Here is a 27,480-nt window from a genome sequence, read left to right as displayed (position 1 = left end):
AAAAGTGATGAATATGTTCATTAAAAAAGTTGCATAAGAGATAAATGTCTTTCCGTATACTGGGGACATTTCTTATCAAAAAAGGTACACTTTTATACAAGCTAAGGATATATAAGGAGTGAGCTTTTAGACATTAAAAAGCAGGAGGGAAGAAAAAAAAGAAGCAGAAAAGCATCTTAGAATTTGGCTTAACAAAATATCTAAGGGCTGTTGAGGAGAGAGCAACGCAGGACAGCTGTAGTCAAGCTGGAGTGGCGCGCTCCATCTGCGCACCACTCCAGGATATGGATATGGAGAACGGAGTGACGTACGCGGTGCGGACTCAGCCCAAGAGTTGTGGCAACAGGACTGATGTCGAAAGAGCAACGCAGAACAACTATAATCAAGTTTGAGTGGTAATTATAATCTATATTACTTGTAGAATTAGGAAAAGTAGCACATAGAAGTTCAATGTTATAAGTTTCCTTTCATTTTTATGTCTTTTATTTTTCATTAAGATACTATATAAGGTAAAAAAAATGTAGAGAGGTTTTTAGAGTTTAGATGCACATAATATTCTAGGAATAGTTTATTTTAACGTCCAGAAGGGGGAGCTATAGGATAAGGCTAAGGCCAAAGAGGATGGGTATTTGAGGGGTGTACCTTGAATTTAACATCTGGTGGAAAGGTAAATTAGAAAGAGCTAAAGGGGTTATATGAAACTTGTATGTGATTAGCAAACTGAAAGATGATATTTAACCTGTCAGCTGTATAACTCTATTCTTTTGATTCTTTTGATTATAATAAAGTATGTCTGATTATAATCATATGTGATAAAGGTTCTTTTAGAGGAATACAGTGAATACAGGAAATCGTATACCAGATTTGCATCACACCATTCACTTCGAGACTGGGCTGGAAGATCAGTAGAACTTACTAGGGCTCCAGGACGTTCGGAGTACTTAAAGGAAAAGAGAGTTTGTCCCCGAGACACCTCCTCGTGGGGTACTGCTCGTGGGAATGTGAGGTCTGAGCTCGGCAAGGGGTCCGTGGCTCACGACAATTTTGGCGCCCAACGTGGGGCTTCGAGCTGGTAAGAAAGTCTGCCTCACGGCCTAGTGGGGTACTGCCCAAGTAGATTACTGCTCGTGGGGCTCGAGTCGATTACTGGCACTGAAGAGAAAACTGCTAGGCACCTAAGTAGTGAAACCGTAATACTCAAACTCGAAAGGAATCGAGAAAATATAGAATAAACTACAATATTAGAAGACTGTATAGGACAGTACATTCTAATAAAGTAGGGACTAAACAAGTCATGCCACCGACAGAGGGAGAGGTGTTGGTTCAAAAAATACATGAAGAGAATGGACATTTCTCTTTTAATGTAATTAAGAACCAGAAAAGGTTACATATACCCAAGCTGAAAGAAGTAGTAAGGGAGTAGTTAAGAACTGCTCGCAATGCCAGATGATTAATACACCACACGATATGTGGAGTGCTGGATTGACTATAAGGTCGGGAGTACCCTGGGGAAGTATTTACATGGATTCGGCCGGTCCTGTGATGCGATCCACGGGGGGGCACCGATACTTACTGATAATAGTTGATTTGTGCACTGGGTACACCCTTATCCATCCTCTGCGGCAAGGTACGGGGAGACAGATTCTAGCCAGGCTAGAAAGCACAGTAATAGCAATAGGAAAGCCCAAAGAAATCAGACCAGACAATGGAGCTCATTTCAAGAATACCTTTATCAATAAATGGTGTATCAAAAACAATATAGAAAGAATATTCTCCCCACCCTATCATCCTCAAGCAAATGGGATAGTAGAGAGGAAAATACAAACAGTGAAGAGATTGATAGCCAAAACTTGTAATAGCAAGGATTGGGATCAGAACATAATAAAATTACATGAGCAGATAAATGACTATGACAGTACCGGGGGGGGGGGGGGGGGGTTATCCCTGTAAAGGTGAAGTTTGGACCCATAGACAGGGTAGAAAAAGTGTTAGATAAAAATACGGTAAAATTGAAAAAGGGAGGAATAACCTCAGTGAATACAATAACAGAGCACTAATCTGGTAATTGTTATAGTTATACAAATACGTGCAGGTCCCTTTAGGGACTGTTTCCACAATTAATTCCAGTTAAATATAATAAAATAAACAATAATTTATTTTTTGTGGATCATTATTATCATGCATTGCATCCTACTCAGATTGCAAAATACACGTACGTCATGCCAACTACACATCTCAGCCTGATCTCAGCAGTCGTAACAGCAGTGCAGTGGTTTCCTCCATTGGTTTCCGTGGTTTGCATACGTACATTTCCATATATGGCGGCAGTGGAGCACCCACCACCACCTTCAAGTTGTATTATATGGAAACAAAATTTTACAGTTTCTCAATGGTCATTGATACAGAAATGCCAGTGGGAATATGTCTCAACTATGGTATCTGTTCATATTGTAGATTGCCACTCTAATTGAGGAGTAGTAATTACATTAGGGCGACATGGCTCAGGCAGTAAGAGCAGTCGTCTGGCAGTCAGAGGGCTGCCCGGGCTGTGTCGAAGTGTCCTTGAGCAAGACACCTAACCCACAAATGCTCCTGAGGAGCTGGTCGGCGCCTTGCATGGCAGCCAATCGCCGTCGGTGTGTGAGTGTGTGTATGAATGGGTGAATGCAAAGCATCAATTGTAGTGCTTTTGATAAAGGCGCTATATAAATGCCAACCATTTATAAATGCCAACCATTCCAGTCATTATTGTACACTTGTGATATTGTGTCATGGATACTTGAATTTTCCTGCTTGGATGTTCCACTGGCATAATTCATTCTCTCATTAGTGCACTACCAAATAAAGTTTCTTCATTTTCAATGCTTTTATAATTAGGAAAACATTGCAAAATATATTCTGTCTCTCAAGCTAGACTACAGTGTTTACTCACTATATAGAATTCTCAGCAAAATAAAGTGGAATTTCTTGTAGATTTATTGAATACTTTATTCCAAAAATGAATAGAAAACCTACTTAAGAATATCTTACACAGTGAAATATCTGTTGCAGTGCATATTTGCTTCATAGTTAATACATTACTTAAACAGAATTACATTTATAAATGACATAGAGAGCGAGAGGCATGCGGCTATCAGTGTTACCCCACTGCTGTGAAATCCCCTGTTTAGAGTAGTTTCATTCATGTCCCCACCCACATGGATCCAAAAAAGGACAATAATGTAATGACTTCCTGTGTGGAGTTTCCCAAAGAATGTTTATTTAAGCTCTCGCTGGCTCTCACTTTTTATAGCTCACAAAATCGCGTGTTAACTTTTCAAGCTTATTAAGAGAACTTTTCAAAATATTGCTATTGCTTTTGCCCTGTCAAGTCAAACCAATTAATCTCATATTTATTTTCAATCTTATGCTGCATACGAATGGAATGCATTCTAGCAGGCAAGATGTTATATTCTCATTAATATTTGCATATTATAATTATGGTACTGTCATTCATGCTGATTGTCTTGTATGAAAAATATAAACAAAGTTGCAAAAAAATAATGTTTTGCTTGTTTGTTAGGAAAGTGATCCACCTGTGGCCACAATAGGTATGCAATATGTAAGCTTTAATCTGGGGGTATTTGTATCCATATTGGGAGATCTGTGTCATAATTACAGCCTGTTTTACACATAGTCCCTTCACTATAAGAACTGATACAGTTTTAAAGGCTGGTCACCAAACATTTGATATTCAATTTCATAACATGAAAGCATCTCTTCTTCAAAATGTGCCTATGACTTTTGCAAAGTACCATATATATATATTTTATTTCTATATATACAGTATGTATAAAATTACAACTTTTCTGTTGTAAAAATACAGTATAGACCAAAAGTATTAAGCAAAATACTCAAAGTTTTAAAAAAAAATTTCAGGTTTCTCGCTGGAAAAAATATGTGTACTTGGCCCCCCATTACATTACATTACATGGCATTTAGCAGATGCTCTCATCCAGAGTGACGTACCCACATCTAAGCTTAACTTTACAGTACATGCCAAAGTATTAGGCTACCAGTAGTTTAAAAACAAAACAAACAAAAAAAACAGAAGGTAGATAAGACCTATTAAACTATAAGATAAATGAAACTATCCCCCCACCTCCCACCCTTTTTACCTCTCACTATTCAAAATGATTGGATTGACCTCCAGTAATCGGCTTAATTGTAATTAAAGCCAATGGAGGCTTTATTGTCTTGTATAGTCTACGGTTATTTTTGAAGTGAAACTAATCTTTGTGTGCAGACAGTGAATAATAATGTTTCTATATTCATCAGTTGTTCAATAAATGCAGAAGTTGAATTCTTCTCTACCTTGTGTACCTTAGTGTGATATATAAGGAAAGACAGAACAGCAACTGCAAGTCATTACCAAGTTATTCTCAATTATCACCTTTATCCAATTATTTATCCAAATATTTCTATCCTGAGCAGAGTGGTCTCCTCCAGAATGACAATGCCCCATGCATAGGGCCTGAGGGGTCACTGAATGGTTTCATGGGTACGAATGCTATGGCCTTCGCAGTCACCAGATCTCAACACAATTGAACACCAATGGGAGATTTTGGACCAACTGCACTCTCCACTACCATCATCGAAACAACAAATGTGGGAATATGTTTTGGAACAGTGGTCTTCCATCCCTCCAGTATAGTTCCAGAGGCTTGCCAAGACACATTGAAGCTGTTCTGGTGGCGGGCTCTGTCCAAAAATATATTTTCCTTAATTCATCTTCAAAGAAACAGGAACTGTTTTTACGAACGAAGGGGTTAAGCGATTGCTTTCATGAACAGGCGATCCGTTAAACGAAACGATTCTGTCTCATGGGCGCTGCACTTCCAGATAAATGAAACTTACAGTAGGAGCGATTAAGTTTCGGTTTCCGAAGCTGACATCCCATATACACCCCGACAACTCATATAAAACCATCCCTTCGGAAGTCGGGTACTGTCCAGCTTTTCTTCCAAAAATGAGATAAGGAAATGATATTCTCGTGCAAGGGGGGATAAAAATATCGCAACGTGGAAATCCGTATTCTTAGCCTACGTTATGTTTTTTAATGGGTGCGCACAGGTTTGTAATAGGAGCTACAATAAAAATGACATTCAGTTAAACAGCGAACATAGTTTGTATGTAAAGTAAACCAAACAAGAAATTATAATGAATAACTTCAACAACGAAAAGAAAAATAATTCCATATTCCGCGGACAGACACATCGCGCAATCTATTGGGGTGTGTTGTCTTGGAGTGTGTACGCTGTAGCTGATTGCTTGCTGTAATAACGGCAGTGACAAGCTGTCAGTTATAACGCACTGTCAGTCATTCAGAATAGAATGATCTAAGATCTGTTGAACACTGGAACACTGAGAACTTGTTCTTTTTGCAGACCCATTGCACTTAAGACACTTTCTTTAACGGTGTTTTAAAATGAAATGGCAACCACCTTAAAAAGAGAAAAGTGTATTTACTTCCACAGCTTATGATTTTTGTCTAATGATTTAATAAAAGTTTAGTGTCCCTGAGAAAGCTGACCTTGAAGCAAAGCTCAGGGAGCTGGAGTGTCCGTTCACATGGCACATAAGTAAGGCTGACATTGCAGACCTGGAGGGCATTACAGAGAGGCTCCAGGATCGAGTCATGTTCAGCCCACACAGATACCATGCCACATATCTCAACATCTTATCATTTGTGAGCTACTTTAAGGGAAATAATGAGGGTGCCCTTGAGTTCCTCAGTAAGGCTGAGGCCATCCTAAAGGAAGACAAGGAGGTCCCAACAGCATTTCTGGTGACGTATGCTAACTTTGCATGGATTCACTTCCACTCTGGCAATCTGGGTGACGTGGAGACCTACCTTGGGAAGCTGGAGGAGATATGTAAAGGTGTCTCCGGGGCCTTGAGATACTCATGCAACCTGCCTGAGGTTCATGGTGAGAAAGCCTGTACCTTTCTGAGTCTTGGGGCATCAAATTACAAGAGGGCAAAGGTCAGCTTCGAGAAGGCCCTTGAGGGAGATGCTGAAAACGTGTCCTTCAATGTGGGGTACGGGGTGGGGCTTGTTCAAGATGAAAGACTGAGGTCTAAGAAAAGTGAAGCCATTCCTCAGCTCGAGAAGGCATTACTCTTAGATCCTAACAAAGAGGTAATGGTGCTCTTGGCCCTGAAGCTTCAAAAAAGTGATAAATACAAATCCCTAAAACTGATTGAAGGTGCCCTCAAGCTGTCCTCTGATGTGCCCCAAGTGATGCGATATGTGGCCAAGTATTTCAGAGGGGAAGATTCCACTGAGGCATCCCTGGATATTCTGGAAAAGGTGCTGGAGCAGACCCCTAGCTCTTCTTTCCTGCACCACCAGATTGGCATGTGCCACAAGCAGCAGCTCATCAAGATGTTGCAGAAAGGACCCGGGAGCTGTGTACCAGCAAATCTGAAGAGGGCCAAGGCTGAGCAGTGCGTCAAGCACTTCAGCAAGGCAGTGGAGCTGAAGCCCTCCAATACACATGCCCAGGTGAACCTGGCTGAGGCCTACAGCGAGAACGAGCAGCTGACTGAGGCGGAGGAGATCTTCACCGAGCTGCTCCGGGGCGGCTCTCTGCGGGACCCGGAGAAGCAGCACGTTCAAACGTCTTACGGCCTGTTTCTGCTGTACAAGAAGAGGGCGGAGGACCGCGCTGTCGTGCAGCTCAAAGCTGCCTACCGAATGAAGATGCAGAACTACAACAGGAAACAAGCTGGCAGAAAGCTGGAGCAAATTGCAGGGAGGTGGCGAAAAAAGCAACTGCAGAAGCAACTGAAATTCTGGCCTTCCTGAGGGCTGAAGACAAGCTTTCTGCTGAAACTGATGACCTCTCTGCTGCCTTTGAGAGGGGAATGAAGTTCAAATAATGACTCTAAGGTGTGGAAACATAACAACCACTGACTTCATTTTATTCAAATGAATTAAATATTAAATGAAGCAACACTTTCACTGCAACACTTTCAAATTTAGCATGTAAGCAACCTCAGAGGTTAAATATCCTAAGCATGAGTATGGTAACATTAGAATATTAATGTGTAATGCAATAGTTTAATGACTGACATAATTGACATTTATTGTGATACCCTAGGAGGACAGCTTAAGACAGCACCATACTATAATGGCGTGCAGATTAAAATACATTTAAATTGTATGCATTAAAACTAATGTAATGGCAACATCCATCACTGTGTTTCTATATTTGTTTCAGACATTATCCAGAAATCAATTGTATTTGTTTTTCTGCAATTACACGACTGACATGTCATTTCAAACGCATGTAAAACCACTAAAATACAAAATTCTAATTTCCAAGTAAATAATTACCATAAGGCAACAGTTTCTTTGCCAGCATCCGAGACATGACTCCCTGCTGTAAAGTACTATGAGGAATATTTACTGTTTGTTCTCTAACTTTAGACTAATGCGATGCACAATTTACCCTAACGCTATGGCCATATGTAAATTGCTATAGGTTTTATTTGAAAATACAGCTTATTTCAGAACACATACAATGTATTAGCTGCAGCATGCATGCACTGTTTTTTATGTGCTGCAATACAAACAGTAAAATGTTCAGCGTTAGTAGTTCCACCAGAAAGGTACATTTAGATTATATTTCATAATCCTTTTGCTAATTTTGGATATTTAGGTCCTACAGTAGCTACATACACTCATCAAGGACTTTATTTTACTCATGTGATTATCTAATCAGTCAATCATGTGGCAGCAGTGCATCACAAACAATCATGAAAATACGGGTCAGGAGCTTTAGTTCATGTTCACATCAACCATCAGAATGAGGAGAAATTTTGATCCAAGTGACTTTGACCATGGAATGATTGTTGGGGCTTTCAATATTATTCTGTTCCAGAATAACAGACCACAACACAAAATACCAATCTTTAAAACCCAGCAGTTTGTTGGAAACAAATGATATCAATATATTTATAAAAACATAAAACTGATGTAACCCCCTCAGATATGATGGGGGACGGTTCCTCTATGGCCCCCTCTGCTTTACTGAGGAGAGGGACCTCCAAGGTCAGCCTGAAGTATGATGGACAGATGCTCTTACATACATCAAAGAGGCAACAAACAGTGATGAGCGTTGTTTGCGGTTACAAGCAGTTTTATTTAATACAGTACACCAAAAGAGGCTTTATGCCTGTCCGGGGCCAAGACACACGAAACACACGAGAGGGGGAGAGCGAGAAAAAGGAAGAGAGAAAGACCACGGCTACGACAGGACCCGGGCCCTATTGGCAGGGAGAGAAGGAGAGAGTGCAGACCAAACCAACACTCACATACGTTACAGAATATTCACTGCAAGCTATAGGCTGCAAACCGTATAGACTACAAACTAATTCCACTGCAAGCAATAGGCACAGCAAGCCATATACACTGCGTACAGTATACACCACAGACTATACTCCCCTATAAAAAAAAGGGATATGTGAACTATTACAACACCAATAGCCTATACCCACCACCTCACCAGTGCCTGCCTCCAGCAACCCAGGCCTGCAACCCGCCGTGGCTAAGGAAACATAAAAGCTAGAAAAGGAAAAAATATATATTAAAAGCAACGCAAACTTAGAACTCTCTCTCTCCTAAAACCGTATCACGGGTAGACAAGCCCACAGGAAATGAAATCAAAATAGTACAAATCACAATAGCTAATACATAGGCCCAAAGGCTGACATGGTCTCACAGAGTAGGCCAAGAGCTTTAAAGTTGACCACAGGAAATGTAATAAAAAGTAAACGGTAATCTCGCCTGAACCTGCACATAAGGCTGTGAACACCAGGTTTCCAAAACACAGACTGTTTCACTAATAAATAATGTTTTCAAAATACATACTAATACATAATAAACATTTTGTATGAATACCTTGATTCATTAAAATCTGCTATTCAGAGAAGAATCAGGGGGCTGGCAACCCAATCAGAACCACAGGAATAAAGGAATAAAAATTGCGTTATTACCATATCTAAAACGAATGCGCTCTGTAGATTGGTTGGTTTTTAATAGTAGGTCAAAACACACAATAAAGCCTGCTATAAAAGCATGCCAGTGACCTAGGATAACCATAATAAGTGCAGCTGTGACAATTAAATATTAGCTATTGGCAAACACCGCGTATAAACGTTAGCTGCGGCAACTAACTATTAGATAGCGTACCTTTCGTATTCGCTCACTAATGCAGTTAGTGCAGCAGCACAGGTGTAGTAAACCGCAGCAAACTATCAGCGACTTAGCTTAAAAAAAATCTTGGCGCGCATCTCTGATTAAAAGTATTTCCAGTGTACCTTAAGTCTTCTAGAGACTCACGGCTGAGAGAGTGTAAGCAGAAGCGCTCGCAATCCACTGCCCTACCCCTTCTATAGTGTGACGTGGAGTTCTGGGAATTGTAGTTCTTACCAACCCCCGCAACACTGAATTATAGATAATTCTAGAAACTGCACGCTGCTACCCAAATTTGGGGTATCGCAGTTTTTCAAAGAATATTTTTATTTATTTCAGCAGAGCAAAATGGTGTGTTCCCTTTTTTAAATGTTTTTTTTTTTTACATTTATTTTTAGGATGAGCGGGTCCTTGGGCGCTCATAAAAAGTAAAACCGTGCAATAACTTTCATGGAAATCTAGAAATAAGGGACGTATATCAAAATAAATATTAAATGAAGCCGACACTGCAACACTTTCTTGCACTCAGAAAATAAGAAACGAAACTCTAGCAAAGTAAATTACGTTTCAACTGCATATTCATTGGCTTAATGTGACTGATATTTCATAGATCCACGCTTAAGGTCGCTCACAGAATTTAAATCTGAGAACTTTAAAAATAAAATGAAAATAAAAAAAACATGGTCATAACGAGTTTTTTGTTTCCCGGCAACAATTGCCTAAGTTTAAAGTTTGCATAAGTTGAATCCTGTGGAGGGTGTGGCACGGGACCTCGTCCGCTACGTTATCGCGACCAAACTTCAGGGAGGAGACTGTTGTGGCTCTATAAAACGCTGTGGGTTGTGGTGCAGTTTTGATAGGAGCAGCGGAATTTTGACCTGTTTTCAAGATCCACTTGAAGGTGTTTGTCAACTTGTTTGTAAGTAAGCGCTTATTTCATAAAAGCCTGAATTAATAGTTCTAAGATTATGATGAAATAGATAAATAAACAACATATCTCTTCGTATTGGATGATTGACATTTTTATACATTTAAAAAACTAGACAAGACTTTCTCTTTGTTCAAACAGCAACCATTTTATTACCCCAAATAGAATTAACTTATTCATTGTATTCCTTATTTGTTGCAGTTTAATGAAAGATATGCTGCTCGCCAAACTGTGTCAGCTTGAGTGCCACTTCACTTGGGGTTTGAATGACACCGACTTAAATGATCTACAGAACAGGCTTAAAGACAATATTGAAATGTCAGTGGGAGAGGACAGGGGCATCGGATGGTCATACAGTAATCTGGCTTTCACAAAGTTCAAGCAAGGTCTCCTTGAGGAAGCGCGGGATTACTTGGAAAAGGCTGAGGAGCACATCAGGAAGCATCACGGTGACAACTGTGAGAGGCAGCTCATCGTCACCTATGGCAATTTTGCATGGGTGTATTATCACATGCGTGAGCACGCACAATCCCAGACCTACCTGGACAAGCTGGAGGAGATTAAGATGCAGTTTCCTACAGAATCCCCTGCTGTTCTCCATCCTGAAATCTATGGGGAGAAAGGCAGGGCATTCCTGAACTTCGCTCAACAATACTATGAGAAAGCAAAAGATTGCTTTGAGAAGGCGCTGGAGTTGGAGCCAGAAGAGATAGAGTGGAATGAGAGTTATGCTGTGGCTCTGTATCGCACAGAGTTCAATCTCACAAGCTTTGAAGAGTCCCCAGCAAGCAGGCAGTTGAGGCGGGTTTTAGAACTTGATCCAAACAATGCTTACATCATGGTTCTGCTGGGCCTGAAGCACGCTGAATATAAAGAGTATCAGAGAGCCGAGGAGCTGATGGAAACGGCCATAGACTTGGATCCCAACAAACCCTACGTGATACAGTATGTGGCAAAGTTCTATCGGAGAAATAAGCAATTTGATAAGGCCTTGTCTCTTTTGAAAAGGCTGCAGGAAATGACACCCAATTCAGCCTTTGTGCACCATCAACTCGCCCTGATCTACATGAGTAAAAGACAGACATCAATCCAGAATGGAGGAGAAGAGGCTGAAGCTCTACTCACACTGTGCATGCAACACCTGGATCAGGCCGTCTCCATTCGACCCTCCTTTGTATATGCCATGTTAGATTTAGCAGCTTGCTATGCAGAGAAGAAGAACTTCAAGAAAGCAGAGGAGATGTTTGAAGAAACATTTAAAGTGGCTACTGCTAAGAATGACAGCCTGCATGTTGTAGAGGTCCGTTACGCAGATTTCCAGCTCTACCACATGAAATCAGTGCCCTTGGCTATTATGCACTACAAGGAAGGGCTTAGACTGCAGAAACATACAGCAGAGGGAAAAAGGTGTGCGCAGCAACTCACAAAAATTGCAAATAAAGACATTTTGAGCATGATGGCAAAGCTTATGGGCTTCTGGGCTATGTTCATGAAATAACCTGTAAAAAAGTTCACGCTATTAGGTGTTATGAGAAGGCCATTCTTCTTGACCCTGGCAACAAGGAGTACCTCACTGCTCTGTGCAATCTCCGCTAACCCTGGAAATGAAATCAACATTTTAAAATGCAAAGCCCATTTAAATGGCATACACTGCAAAAGCTTTAGTTTGTTTTCATTTATTTCCTCACTAGCCACTTTTGGGCTGCAAAGTGCAAGTGCATGAATATTCTGTACTATTATTATTATCATTATTATTATTATTATTATTATTATTATTATTATTATTATTATTATTATTTACTGAATGTCATGTTAATAAAAGAATGTTAACTGTGTTTGTTCATTGTTAATTGTAAAAATAGTTAAATGTAATTATTAATCTGATGAAAGGATTACTGTTGCTTGCTTTTGCTATTACAATTATGGTAAGTAATAAATATTGAAATGAATTCAAACCCACTGTGTAGCTCTTAACTGTGGAGTGGAATGCAAGGTTGAGGCCTTTTGTTTTTTTCAGGGCATAACAAGCTGTTCTCAATTCAGCTTTTAGCTGGGGTCAGACCGACAGTGCAAAGTCAACTTATTGATATGTCAAGAATTTAAATTTTTTGGAAATATTTTTCAGCTATAATAAGTATAATAAACTCTAACTAATGGCAATTTTACCCGCCCCAGGTCACAGGCACCTGCATGTGTGTTGTATTAGTTTCGATCCAGAATGAATAAGAATGTATAATTCCTGTTTTTCCATGTCAATTTCCTATTATCCATTATTTTCAAAAACAAAAAACTTATCTCCTTTTGTACATGATGAAATTACTCATTTTAATCATAGATTTTATGATTTAATCTGCTGATGACATATTTCAAGAGTTGGCATGCATCTGATACTACTGTTCAAATACATGGTTATTTGCATTAATGTCACCTTCCTGTCAGATTCGACCAGTCTCGTCCTGCCTGCAGAACTGCTGTATCTGGATGTTTTAGGTTTTGCACTATTGTCTGTAAACTCTCGAGACTGTTGTGCATGAACATCTCTGCTTCTGAGATACTCAGCCACCCTGCCTGGCAACAACAATCCATGATCAAAGTCACTTAGACCACATTTCTTCCCCATTCTGACATTTGGTCTGAAAAACAGCAGAACCTCTTGACCATGTTTTTATGCATTTAATTGCTGCCACATGATTGGGTGATTAAATATTTGCATTAACAAGCTGGTATACAGGTCTACCTAATAAAGAAAAAAGTGGTCACTGAGTGTGTGTGTATATAGATACACACACACACACACACACACACACACACACACACACACACACATATATATATATATATATATATATATATATTTATGCAGGTGCCTGTGAACCAGGGTGGGAGAAATTGCCATTCGTTTTTGAAGTATAGTGTTTATTATACTTATTATAGATGAAATTCTTCTCATATCAATCAATTAACTATACAGTCAGTATACATATACATATACATATACTCAGGTGGCACTATATTAGGTATTTATTAGACTTAAACACACAAAGCTTTTACAATATTAATGTGTAATGCAATAGTTTAATGACTGACATAATTGACATTTAATGTGACACCCTGGGAGGACAGCTCAAGACGGCACCACTATAATGGCATGCAGATTAAAATACATTTAAATTGTATGCATTAAAAGTAATGCAATTGCAACATCCATCACTGTGTTTCTATATTTGTTACAGACATTATCCAGAAATCAGTTGTATTTGTTTTGCAGACAGAGGGCTGCAGAAGCATCTGAAATTCTGGCCTTCCTGAGGGCTGAAGACAAGCTTTCTGCTGAAACTGATGACCTCTCTGCTGCCTTTGAGAGGGGAATGAAGTTCAAATAATGACTCTAAGGAGTGGAAACATAACAACCACTGATTTCATTTTATTCAAATGAATTAAATATTAAATGAAGCAACACTTTCACTGCAACACTTTCAGGTGAAGATTGCAATGCTTGATTTATACTGTTCTTTTCAAATTTAGCATGTAAGCAACCTCAGAGGTTAAATATCCTAAGCATGAGTATGGTAACATTAGAATATTAATGTGTAATGCAATAGTTTAATGACTGACATAATTGACACATTTATTGTGATACCCTAGGAGGACAGCTTAAGACGGCACCATACTATAATGGCATGCAGATTAAAATTGTATGCATTAAAAGGAATGCAATTGCAACATCCATCACTGTGTTTCTATCTTTGTTACAGACATTATCCAGAAATCAATTGTATTTGTTTTGCTGAAATTACATGACTGACATGTCATTTCAAACCCTACGTGATACAGTATGTGTCAAAGTTCTATCGGAGAAATAAGCAATTGGATAAGGCCTTGTCTCTTTTGAAAAGGCTGCAGGAAATGACACCCAATTCAGCCTTTGTGCACCATCAACTCGCCCTGATCTACATGCATAAAAGACAAACATATATCCAGAATGGAGGAGAAGAGGATGAAACTCTTTACACGCTGTGCATCCAACACCTGGATCAGGCCCTCTCCATTAAACCCTCTTTTGTATATGCCATGTTAGATTTAGAAGCTTGCTATGCAGAGAAGAAGAACTTCAAGAAAGTAGAGGAGATGTTTGAAGAAACAATTAAAGTGGCTACTGCAAAGAAAGACATTAAATATGGCAGTAGGTGATCCCAGTCATTACCGTCAGTTTCTATCATCTTCCTCATCATAGTCTTCAAGGTCTTGTTGAAGCGCTCCACCAACCCGTCTGTCTGGGGGTGGTAGGCCGAAGTCCTCAGCTGCTTGATCTTGAGCAGTCGGCACATCTCCTTCATCACTCCAGACATAAAACATGACCCCTGGTCAGTCAGAACCTCCTCAGCTCCCCACCCGGCTAAACAGCAGGAAAAGTTCCCTCGCGACACTTTTCCCGGTCGCGGCCCGTAACGGCACGGCCTCAGGGTAGCGGGTGGCGTAATCTAGGATCACCAGGATGTAGCGGTGGCCCCGGCTGGACTTGGGTAGGGGTCCTACTATGTCCATGGCTACCCTGCGAAACGGCACATCTATGATGGGGAGGGGTATTAGGGGGTTGCGATACGTCACCTTCGGGCTGTGAAGTTGGCACGTTGCACACTGCCGGCAATAGTCCTCCACGGCCCTCTTGATGCCCTGCCAGTAGAAACGGGACAAAATCCTCTCCTGCGTCTTCTCGCGCCCCAGGTGCGCCCCCAACAGGTGAGTGTGGGCGAGATACAGGACCTTGGAGGTGTGAGTCTGGGGCACCAGTAGCTGCTCAACTTTCTCCTTGTTAATCCTATAAACACGATACAGGAAGCTATTCTGTACTTCAAAGTATGGCACCGCCGGCCTACTCACCCTGTCTTGTGGGACACCCTCAATATAGGCGGCGGTTTTCCAGGCCTGGGCAAGGGTGGGGTCTTGCAGCTGGGCAGCGCCAAAATCCGTTGGGGCCCTTTCTGAATTCCGAAAATTCCCCAGTGCTGCTGGGTTCGGCCACCAGGGGGTGCGGTGGAGTCGGGTGCGGTGGGGAATTCAAACCCACTGTGTAGCTCTTAACTGTGGAGTGGAATGCAAGGTTGAGGCCTTTAGCAGGGGTCAGACCGACAATGCATAGTCAACTTATTGATATGTCAAGAATTTAAATTTTTTCGGAAATATTTTTCAGCTAAAATAAGTCAAATAAACTCTATACTTCAAAAACTAATGGCAATTTTACCCACCCCAGTTCACAGGCACCTGCATGTGTGTTGTATTAGTTTCTATCCAGAATGAATAAGAATGTATAATTCATGTGTTCCTGTTTTTCCAAGTCAATTTCCTACTGTCCATTATTTTCAAAAACAAAAAACTCATGTCCTTTTGTACATGATGAAATCACTCATTTTAATCATAGATTTAATTATTTAATCTGCTGATGACATATTTCAAGAGTTGGCATGCATCTGATACCACTGTTCAAATACATGGTTATTTGCATTACTGTCACCTTCCTGTCAGATTCGACCAGTCTCGTCCCGCCTGCAGAACTGCTGTATCTGGATGTTTTAGGCTTTGCACTAGTGTCTGTAAACTCTAGAGACTGTTGTGCATTTTGTGACTGTTGTGTTGTGACTGTCTGCTTCAGAGATACTCAACCACCCTGCCTGGAAAAAACAATCCATGATCAAAGTCACTTAGACCACATTTCTTCCCCATTCTGACATTTGGTCTGAGAAACAGCAGAACCACTTGACCATGTTTTTATGCATTTAATTGCTGCCACATGATTGGGTGATTAAATATTTTCATTAACAAGATGGTGTAGAGGTCTACCTAATAAAGAATAAAGTGGTCACTGAGTGTGTGTGTATCTATATACATATATACACACACACACACACACACACACATACACACATATATATATATATATATATATATATATATATATATATATGCAGGTGCCTGTGAACCAGGGTGGGTGAAATTGCCATTCGTTTTTGAAGTATAGTGTTTATTATACTTATTATAGCTGAAAGATATTTCCAAAAAATAGAAATTCTTGACATATCAGTGAGCACTTTATTAGGTATTTATTAGACTTAAACACACGACGCATCATAACTCTAAGTGGATAGCCTATAGCAGTAGAAGTCTAAAAAATAAGTCTAATAAATACTTAACAAAGAGCTCGGTGAGTGTAATATATAAACACAACGATGAGCCACAACATTAAAATCACCTGCTTAAACCAGTTTTTTCGTGATTAAAAATGTTATAAACTGTATAAACTTGTCTATAAACACTTAATACTTCCATCCATCCATCCATTATCTGAACCCGCTTATCCTGAACAGGGTCGCAGGGGGGCTGGAGCCTATCCCAGCATACATTGGGCGAAAGGCAGGAATACACCCTGGACAGGTCGCCAGTCCATCGCAGGGCACACACACCATTCACTCACACACTCATACCAATGGGCAATTTTAGACTCTCCAATCAGCCTAACCTGCATGTCTTTGGACTGTGGGAGGAAACCGGAGTACCCGGAGGAAACCCACGCAGACACGGGGAGAACATGCAAACTCCGCACAGAGAGGCCCCGGCCGACGGGGATTCAAACCCAGGACCTCCTTGCTGTGAGGCGGCAGTGCTACCCACTGCACCATCCGTGCCGCCTCACTTAATACTTCATATTATATAATATTATAGGCTATGTGTACGTGAATTGGATTCAAAAGTTTAATTTTTAAAAGAAAATGGAAATCCTGTAAGCTCATTCGGAATTGTTTTGTTATTTAAATATCTTGGTACGTATTGGTGTTCATGATGACATCTATTTAACAAATGCTCCAAGATCTGCAGAATTTTTCAGATTTAAAAAAATAAAGACCACCCGCCATATTTAAGAATGCATGGCTAAAATATCATCTTCAAGGAAACAGAAACAATTTTATAATGAAGGGATTAAGGGAATTGCATTCAATAGCAAACAATGTTTTCGTTTCAGTTACATTTCCGTGTTTCCCGTCTCATGAGCGTTGCACTTACAGAGATATGAAATTTACTGTAGGAGGACCGATTAAGTTTTGGTTTCATGCTACTCTAGGCGCTCTACTTCATTTCAAACACACACAGTGCCATTCAATGTGCTTTACAGAAAGTGACAAAAGGAAAAATTCCGTAATATAACCATAGAATAACAGGAATATAAATTGATAAAATACTGATAATGATAAAAAGGAAAAGAAGGTTAAAATAAAGAAAAAATAAGAAGTTAAAAATTAGTGAAATAGTTCCTCAGAAAAGACCCATTTAAAGAGGTTAAGAGGTTTTTCTTTACTTTTCTTTTAAAAATATCCACACATTCAAAAGTCCTCAGATCCAAAGGAATTTTGTTCTGCAGTCTGTGGCATATGAACTGGAGTTGGAGTCTTAGACCATGGAACAGATTTCAGTAGGGAATCTGAGGATCTGAGGGTTCTAGTAGGAACATATTTGATTGAAACAGTTTCTTTATTTGTTTGCCAGAAAGCCAGTGAATAATGCATTGCAAAAATCCAAATGACAAAAGCATGCAGCCGTTTTTCCACAATCTTCAAACTTTGGCAATATTTAATTAATGGTAGAATGCAATTTTGGTCACATTTCAGATCTGTGCATCAAAATCCAGGCTGCTATCAAACCAAAATTTTGACCTGAGAAGTGACATTTCAAGTCACTTCAGTTTCTTCAGTTACATTTGTGCATTCAGTGTATTGTTCAAAACATTTTTGGAATGAAATGGACTGAATCATATGAAAAGAATCTAATGGGATTGAATGAGAGATTTCATGAGGCATAATGCATTGAATTGTTTCTTAAAGGAATGTAAGGAAATTGAGTCATTGTGAGGTCAGTGATTTAGACCCCGATATGCATCCTTGACTTAATGAAGGCACCTAACATGTTTTAACGATTGGGCAAGAGCAGCCTCCCTTTGACTTTCGTTTCTTCCAAAAAGGTCAAACTAGATTTGTGACTTTTAGAAACATTAGATGCAGTCGTGACTGGCAATGCATGGTATGCATAGAAGCAGTGCCCAACCCAAACATATAATATCTGAGAGAAGACTGTCTCTATAAAAAGCGCTCTGGATTATAGCATGATCATTATCAGCTCGGCCGTACATCAACCTGTTTGCAACCCAGCTGAAGGTGTTTGTAATTGAGTAAGTACTCACTGATTTTCTTATGAAATGTATTTCACCATGAAATATATTAAAAAATAAAATGAAAAGGTCAAAATGTATTGCTCGTAGATTACATCATGTTTTCATGACAATTATTTATACTGTATTCATTGAAATGTATTTTGTTATACTATGTTTTAAGAGCTGTCAAAAGAGTTTAATTTACTTTTTAAATGCTTCTTCCTCCGAATGCAATTTTAAAAATCTTACCTTACATTTTTTATTGCAGTCCACATCAAGACATGCCAGATCAAGACATGCCAGAACTGCTTCAGCTTGAGTGCCACTTCACCTGGGGTTTGAATGTCACTGACTTAAATGATCTACAGAACAGGCTCAAAAGCAATATTGAATTGTCAGATGGAGAGGACAGGAACATAGGATGGTCATACAGTAATCTGGCTTTCACAAAGTTCAAGCAAGGTCTCCTTGAGGAAGCGCAGGATTACTTAGAAAAGGCTGAGGAGCACATTAGGAAGCATCATGGTGAGAGGCAGCTCATCGTCACCTATGGCAATTTTGCCTGGGTGTATTATCACATGGGTGAGCACGCACAATCTCAGACCTACCTGGACAAGCTGGAGAAGATTAAGATGCAGTTTCCTACAGAATCCCCTGCTGTTCTCCATCCTGAAATCTATGGGGAGAAAGGCAGGGCATTCCTGAACTTCGCTCAACAATACTATGAGAAAGCAAAAGATTGCTTTGAGAAGGCGCTGGAGTTGGAGCCAGAAGAGATAGAGTGGAATGAGAGTTATGCTGTGGCTCTGTATCGCACAGAGTTCAATCTCACAAGCTTTGAAGAGTCCCCAGCAAGCAGGCAGTTGAGGCGGGTTTTAGAACTTGATCCAAACAATGCTTTCATCATGGTTCTGCTGGGTCTGAAGCACGCTGAATATAATGAGTACCAGAGAGCCGAGCAGCTGATGGAAACGGCCATGGGCTTGGCTCCCAACAAACCCTACGTGATACAGTATGTGGCAAAGTTCTATCGGAAAAATAAGCAATTTGATAAGGCCTTGTCTCTTTTGAAAAGGCTGCAGGAAATGACACCCAATTCAGCCTTTGTGCACCATCAACTCGCCCTGATCTACAAGAGTAAAAGACAGACATCCATCCAGAAAGGAGGAGAAGAGGCTGAAGCTCTACTCACACTGTGCATCCAACACCTGGATCAGGCCGTCTCCATTCGACCCTCCTTTGTATATGCCATGTTAGATTTAGCAGATTGCTATGCAGAGAAGAAGAACTTCAAGAAAGCAGAGGAGATGTTTGAAGAAACAATTAAAGTGGCTACTGCTAAGAATGACAGCCTGCATGTTGTAGAGGTCCGTTACGCAGATTTCCAGCTCTACCACATGAAATCAGTGCCCTTGGCTATTATGCACTACAAGGAAGGGCTTAGACTGCATAAAGATACAGCAGAGGGGAAAAGGTGTGCGCAGCAACTCACAAAAATGGCAAATAAAGACATTTTGAGTAACCCGCATGATGGCAAAGCTTATGGGCTTCTGGGCTATGTTCATGAAATAACAGGTGAAAAACTTCATGCTATTAAGTGCTATGAGAAGGCCATTCTTCTTGACCCTGGCAACGAGGAGTACCTCACTGCTCTGTGCAATCTTCGCTAACCCTGGAAATGAAATCAACGTTTTAAAATGCAAAGCCCATTTAAATGGCATACACTGGAAAAGCTTTAGTTTGTTTTCATTTATTTCCTCACTAGCCACTTTTGGGCTGCAAAGTGCAAGTGCATGAATATTCTGTATTATTATTATTATTATTATTATTATTATTATTATTATTATTTACTGAATGTCATGTTAAACACATCAGGTTTTTAAAAGAATGTTAACTGTGTTTGTTAATTGTTAATTTTAAAAATTGTTAAATGTAATTATTAATTTGATGAAAGGATTACTGTTGCTTGCTTTTGCTATTACAATTATGGTAAGTAATAAATATTGAAATGAATTCAAACCCACTGTGTAGCTCTTAACTGTGCAGTGGAATGCAAGGTTGAGGCCTTTTGTTTTTTTCAGGGCAAAACAAGCTGTGCTCAATTCAGCTTTGTTGGGAGACAGACAGATTTGTGTATTACAAAAACTTCACATATGCATGTTAATGTCCGCAGGAAGCTTCCATTGTTTTATAGACAACCAATAGAACACAGCGGTAGAAATTGCAGCCTATAGGGCAACCCTGTATAACGAATGACCAATCAGAGGTCACACTGTATTTAGCACCCAAATTTGAATACATGCAAATGTACTTGTATAAAGTCCCCGAACTCCAATGGTTCGATGGATACTTTTGTGTGAATCCTTCATGCTGGCTTCCTGCAATAAATACTTTCCTGACTCAAGACACAAACATCGGATTTGCTGCTTCCTGAGAAAACGGTCACTTTAATTATTTGGTAAAACTTTGTGTTACCAACAAATTGGCGCTGCGAGCAGGGTGGATCCGTTTTCCAGACCTTCGTTGTTTTCCTGACCAACAAGTGAGTAAACGTGTTTACTGCCATTGGCTTGGCGATTGGACGGCAAAACTGCGGAAATCTGGAACGCTCCACTCAGTGGTACGTTAACCTATATATTGACCGGTGTAGAAGCGATCATTTGTTTGTGCTGAAAAAACTGTCCTTTTTGTGTAACGTTTGTGGTACAGTTACGTTACTGTTTGTGATAAACCCACCAGTGCTGACGACGTGGTACCAGTGCTGCTGAGTGTGAGAGGCTTGTGTATTAAAAGCCTATTGTGACTGGGTGTTTGTGAGTCACCCCTGCCTGTAGAGTGTGAATCCACGCCAAAAAGGCTAAAATCTGTAAGTGGTTGCGTGGCCGTGGTACGCGAGTGTGTCGCCCACAGCACAGAAGTGACTAATTATTATCACTACTGGGTATTAGGTCGAAGATACCTAAGAAGCGCATACCGTGTCTTTGTTTGTTCGTCTACGGGAGAGTCAGTGTGTGACGCCCCGGGCCCAGGGTTGAGAGACAAAGGTGTGTCTTTTACGTGGGTAGCTGTTGTCTTTGTTTCAGGTTGTGAGAGCGTGTGTGTCGCACCTCCGACCAGTCTTGTGTGTTGTTGAATTTTACCTTGTCATTGTCCTAAAGTTTTTGTTTCATGTTGGTTGTATTCAGCCTATTGGCCAGTAACGTTTATACATAGAAGCGTAGCTAATACCTACAGAAAGTATAAATCGCAAGCAAAAATGGTCCCAAAAATATGTAAAGCAAGCAAAGGCGATGACTAAAAACGGCTGGGATCCCGAAGAATCCACTCCGGATTCCTTAGAATGGTGGGCAACGCAAAAAAAGAATAGGACGGCTTACGGTACCATTGTACTAATCACGGAGCATATGAGGCTCATAGAGAAGTGTGACGAAATGCACGATCGACTGCAAACGCAAGATACAGAATTGGCTGGTCTGCGTAAAAAGATTGAAGATCTTGAGAACAAAGTCAACAGCTCTGTTCAGACCACCGCACTTGCGTGTATTCCGGCTGAATTAAAATGTATTCCGTCTTTGTACCCCAATTTAAATTGTCACACTATAACTGACGCATTGCATTTTGAAAAAAAGGAGAATAACACGGTGCCCATGGCACCCATGGTTACTAAATTTTGTGGTAGAGGATCTGAACAGCGACTGCATGTTGATCACCTTCCTTTAAGTCTGATCGAAATGAGGGCGCTACTAAAGGATTTGCCGAATCTTAATGCGCAAGACGACAATTTACCATTTTGGCGCCAACTAAATGAGCTACAACGTAGCATGTCCCTACACCTGCTAGACATGTTTTCAGTCGTGCGTGCAAAATGTCCCATTTCAAGCTGGAACAAAATTGAACCAGCTGACCTCCGGCAGGAACCATGGGCGTCTGGCCCTTGGGCGAATCATAATGAACTGCAAAACGCAATTACCAATTTCTGCGACGCTGTAAAAACTGCTTTGGGTAAAGGTGCACCTAACTTCACGGCAATAGTACAAATAGTACAAAGTAGCTTGCCATTTGCTGAATACGCTGATCGAAAGTATGAAGCATTTCAAACGCATTGTGGCTTCCCTAGTCCAAATAAAGACATGGCTGTTTTTACACAACAATTATTGGCAGATGCTACCCTGCATATTCAGATGGTCCTAGCAATCGGCATACACCCGGGTAATACGTTTAGAGACATTGTTTCGTGGCCCTCACGTTTGGAGGAGCAGATACGAAAGAGAATGTCAACTTCGCATCCCATTGCTGCTGTGCGTGACAACTTTCCAAAGTGTGATAACTGTGGGAAAATGGGTCATACCGCGGATCAATGCAGAGGGAGGGACCACAGGAAAAATAGGCGTTACACTCCCCAAAACAAGGACGGAGATAAATGCTTTCGATGTGGAGAACTGGGACATCGAGCACCACAATGTTTAGCTGCCCTACCTAAGGCACACGCCTCCAGTGGTGAATACGCAGCCTCAAACAAAGAACCTGTGCCTACAGCGCACGGTTCCAATGATGATTACGCGCATTTGAACCGAGAACAACTTGTCGTCATGTTAAACTGTTTGAAAGCATAGGAATTACCGGCCTCCTTTTCAGTCAGTAGTATAGAAACTCAGGCTCATTGTAGACCGTATCTTAGTGCGTGGTTAGGAGGCCGGCCATGCGATATGCTAATTGATACTGGCGCTTCTGTTTCTATCACTGACCTGCCGCTCCCTTGTACAAGGCATTCCATTGATCTTGCCGGCATTGGGGGTAATTCCGTCCGCGCATATAAATCCTTACCGGTACCTGTCGAATCCAGTAATGCTTATTGGACACAATAATTTTTTGTTTGTAAGACTGCAGAAGGTACTATCCTCGGTTCAGACGGCATGAAACTATTGAAAGCTATTGTTGCATACTCACCTATGGCTTTTTCAGTTTGTGATGCTTCTCATAAACGCAAGACATTGCCATTAACTGCTCATAGTCTTTCCCATACTGCTATAGCCTCTGTTGCAACACCTATTGTCCATTCCTGGGATTTGACCAACAAGTTCCAAGCTTTATGTGCAATGTTCCCTGCATGCTGGTCTGTGCACAAACTGGATTGTGGAGCTGCTCCATTACCACCACTTGAAGTATTCTTAACACAAGTTGTGACAGGTTTTGCCCTCACCTTGAACAATGACTAAAATAAAATGTAACTGTAAAATTGACTTAACCATGAGATTCATGTTGTGTCAAAAAGGAGGGACTGTTGGGAGACAGACAGATTTGTGTATTACAAAAACTTCACATATGCATGTTAATGTCCGCAGGAAGCTTCCATTGTTTTATAGACACCCAATAAAACAGAGCGGTAGAAATTGCAGCCTATAGGGCAACCCTGTATAACGAATGACCAATCAATCGATGGATTCTTTTGTGTGAATCCTTCATGCTGGCTTCCTGCAATAAATACTTTCCTGACTCAAGACACAAACATCGGATTTGCTGCTTCCTGAGAAAACGGTCACTTTAATTATTTGGTAAAACTTTGTGTTACCAACATGTCATATTATTGATGAACTTGTTAAACTGTTTTAAAAAATGATAAGCTTACAGGAAAATGAATTGCAAGTTAAATTGTCAGAAATTCAAGAATTATTATCTGTTGTTAGTTTGTTTGTTTAAATATTGCACTGTATCTAAAAAAAACAATAAAAGATTATTTGAGATGGCCATGCACTGTAATTGCACAGGAATATACAATGTATTTAAAATGATCAGCACCACTAAATGTCCTTAATTGTAAAAATAAACTGTTTTCAGTCAAAGGTTTCTTTTGGCCATTTCTACTTTCTTGAGAGGCTAAGGTCAGCTCCATCAGGAAGGATTCTGTCTCCTCTGCTGACTGAGATCCACTGTGTGGCTGGTTAATGCAAATATGGGAGGCCCAACAATACTCCATTCAGGCCTGGTATTCAGCTGGTATTCCTGAACTTCTCTCCACAATACTATGAGAAAGCAAAAGAGTGCTTTGAGAAGGCGCTGGAGTTGGAGCCAGAAGAGAGAGTGGAATGAGGGTTATGCTGTGGCTCTGTATCATACAGAGTTCAATCTCACAAGCTTTGAAGAGTCCCCAGCAAGCAGGCAGTTGAGGCAGGTTTTAGAAGTTGGTCCAAACAATGCTTTCATATCTAATCAGCTGGTAGCTGGTTGACCAATTTACACCTGCTCCATACTTAACTTGGTTTGACCAGCGCAAGCTATGGTTTGAAACAGCTGGTAGTTGGTCATTTCTAGCTGGTCAAGCTGGATTTTACACTAAGGGTATCTATTTCTGCTGTCACACTGGATACAAGTAATTTTTAATAAAGCACAGGCAAAATATTAGATTGTATTAGATTGTAGAACATACAATAATTTCATACTTTATTCTAATATGACTGGTGTCGAGGACCCGGCCCTAGGCCCGCCTGATGAGAGATTGACAGGGATGGGTTAGGCAGGAATGCATTGTTAACCCCTCGCACACGCCATTGAGGTGGTAGCAAGAACGCCCGTAAGAGGAAAAATATGCGGTTCAGAGCTAATGAGCAGCCATAATTGTCAGCAGAAGAGTCTAAAATCGGGGGATTTAGATTTAGAGTACTAAGGAGCAAGAATGAGTTCCAGCATGACCTTGGAGGAGATTCAACATGCTGAGCGAGCAGTTGGGGAATACCCCAACCCTGCAGGGGAGGAGCATAATGCCTGGTTAAAGCAAAAAGATGAGGAAAACAATATAGATGATGGGGAAATGATAATTTGATAATTTATTGGATAGATTCAAAGGACTGACTGTAGAGGAGTTGGGTGATGAATTACATTCGGCTATTAGCTGGATGTCCTTTGTAGATCCCTTAAGGCGCCACAAAAAAGAACACCTGAAGAGTGTATTGAGATGGTGGAAGGCACTTACTTCTGGTTGTATGAAGTCAAAGTGTGGAGAAAGTCAAGGAAAGACTATGAAATTGAGACAGATACCAGTGATGAATAGGTTCATTAAAAAATGACAAAAGAGCTAGTATTTTTCCACTCGTATACTGAGATGGTGGAAACTCCCAACCAGAGGGTATATGAGATAAAGTATTGGAAAAACTCCCTTTAAGGTATGGGGAAATGACAGTGAGACAAACAAAAGTGATGAATATGTTCATTAAAAAAGTTGCATAAGAGATAAATGTCTTTCCACTCGGTATACTGGGGACATTTCTTATCAAAAAAGGTACACTTTTATACAAGCTAAGGATATATAAGTGTGAGCTTTTAGACATTAAAAAGCAGGAGGGAAGAAAAAAAAGAAGCAGAAAAGCATCTTAGAATTTGGCTTAACAAAATATCTAAGGGCTGTTGAGGAGAGAGCAACGCAGGACAGCTGTAGTCAAGCTGGAGTGGCGCGCTCCATCTGCGCGCCACTCCAGGATATGGATATGGAGAACGGAGTGACGTACGCGGTGCGGACTCAGCCCAAGAGTTGTGGCAACAGGACTGATGTCGAAAGAGCAACGCAGAACACCTATAATCAAGCTTGAGTGGTAATTATAATCTATATTACTTGTAGAATTAGGAAAAGTAGCACATAGAAGTTCAATGTTATAAGTTTCCTTTCATTTTTATGTCTTTTATTTTTCATTAAGATACTATATAAGGTAGAAAAATGTAGAGAAGTTTTTCGAGTTTAGATGCACATAATATTCTAGGAATAGTTTCTTTTAACGTCCAGAAGGGGGAGCTATAGGATAAGGCTAAGGCCAAAGAGGATGGGTATTTGAGGGGTGTACCTTGAATTTAACATCTGGTGGAAAGGTAAATTAGAAAGAGCTAAAGGGGTTATATGAAACTTGTATGTGATTAGCAAACTGAAAGATGATATTTAACCTGTCAGCTGTATAACTCTATTCTTTTGATTCTTTTGATTATAATAAAGTATATCTGACTATAATCATATGTGATAAAGGTTCTTTTAGAGGAATACAGTGAATACAGGAAATCGTATACCAGATTTGCATCACACCCTTCACTTCGAGACTGGGCTGGAAGTTCAGTAGAACTTACTTGGGCTCCAGGACGTTCGGAGTACTTAAAGGAAAAGAGAGTTTGTCCCCGAGACACCTCCTCGTTGGGTACTGCTCGTGGGAACGTGAGGTCCGAGCTCGGCAAGGGGTCCGTGGCTCACGACAATTTTGGCGCCCAACGTGGGGCTTCGAGCTGGTAAGAAAGTCCGCCTCACGGCCTAGTGGGGCACTGCCCAAGTAGATTACTGCTCGTGGGGCTCGAGTCGATTACTGGCACTAAAGAGAAAGGTGCTAGGCACCTAAGTAGTGAAACCGTAATACTCGAACTCGAAAGGAATCGAGAAAATATAGAATAAGCTACAATATTAGAAGACTGTATAGGACAGTACATTCTAATAAAGTAGGGACTAAACAAGTCATGCCACTGACAGAGGGAGAGGCGTTGGTTCAAAAAATACATGAAGAGAATGGACATTTCTCTTTTAATGTAATTAAGAACCAGAAAAGGTTACATATACCCAAGCTGAAAGAAGTAGTAAGGGAGTAGTTAAGAACTGCTCGCAATGCCAGATGATTAATACACCACACGATATGTGGAGTGCTGGATTGACTATAAGGTCGGGAGTACCCTGGGGAAGTATTTACATGGATTCGGCCGGTCCTGTGATGCGATCCACAGGGGGGCACCGATACTTACTGATAATAGTTGATTTGTGCACTGGGTACACCCTTATCCATCCTCTGCGGCAAGGTACGGGGAGACAGATTCTAGCCAGGCTAGAAAGCACAGTAATAGCAATAGGAAAGCCCAAAGAAATCAGACCAGACAATGGAGCTGGGGGTTATCCCTGTAAAGGTGAGGTTTGGACCCATAGACAGGGTAGAAAAAGTGTTAGATAAAAATACGGTAAAATTGAAAAAGGGAGGAATAACCTCAGTGAATACAATAACAGAGCACTAATCTGGTAATTGTTATAGTTATACAAATACGTGCAGGTCCCTTTAGGGACTGTTTCCACAATTAATTCCAGTTAAATATAATAAAATAAAC

General features: G+C 40.5%; 2 protein-coding genes and 1 pseudogene across 2 annotated transcripts; all 3 read left to right on the top strand.

Annotated features, from left to right (window-relative positions):
* Positions 1–298: 298 nt before the first annotated feature.
* LOC133115264 (interferon-induced protein with tetratricopeptide repeats 1B-like) lies at positions 299–6,924 on the top strand (annotated as a pseudogene).
* Positions 6,925–10,087: 3,163 nt separating this feature from the next.
* On the top strand, positions 10,088–11,892 carry LOC133122896 (interferon-induced protein with tetratricopeptide repeats 5-like). The gene is made up of 2 exons (XM_061233163.1): positions 10,088–10,160; positions 10,371–11,892. Exon 2 carries the CDS (start codon positions 10,375–10,377, stop codon positions 11,665–11,667), a length of 1,293 nt encoding a protein of 430 aa, XP_061089147.1. The 5' UTR covers positions 10,088–10,160; positions 10,371–10,374; the 3' UTR covers positions 11,668–11,892.
* Positions 11,893–18,250: 6,358 nt separating this feature from the next.
* Positions 18,251–20,036, top strand: LOC133115259 (interferon-induced protein with tetratricopeptide repeats 5-like). The gene is made up of 2 exons (XM_061225074.1): positions 18,251–18,384; positions 18,635–20,036. The coding sequence occupies exon 2, from the start codon at positions 18,648–18,650 to the stop codon at positions 20,034–20,036; it is 1,389 nt and encodes a 462-aa protein (XP_061081058.1). The 5' UTR covers positions 18,251–18,384; positions 18,635–18,647.
* The last annotated feature ends 7,444 nt before the right edge of the window (positions 20,037–27,480 follow it).

This window comes from Conger conger, chromosome 2, assembly GCF_963514075.1.
Source record: "Conger conger chromosome 2, fConCon1.1, whole genome shotgun sequence".
Taxonomy (NCBI): Eukaryota; Metazoa; Chordata; class Actinopteri; order Anguilliformes; family Congridae; genus Conger; species Conger conger.
This window is presented reverse-complemented; position numbering and strand designations above follow the sequence as displayed.

Bases quoted from the DNA above. Each gene is read 5' to 3' on its own strand.
- LOC133122896 (XM_061233163.1), top strand. From the start codon at position 10,375: ATGAAAGATATGCTGCTCGCCAAACTGTGTCAGCTTGAGTGCCACTTC.
- LOC133115259 (XM_061225074.1), top strand. From the start codon at position 18,648: ATGCCAGATCAAGACATGCCAGAACTGCTTCAGCTTGAGTGCCACTTC.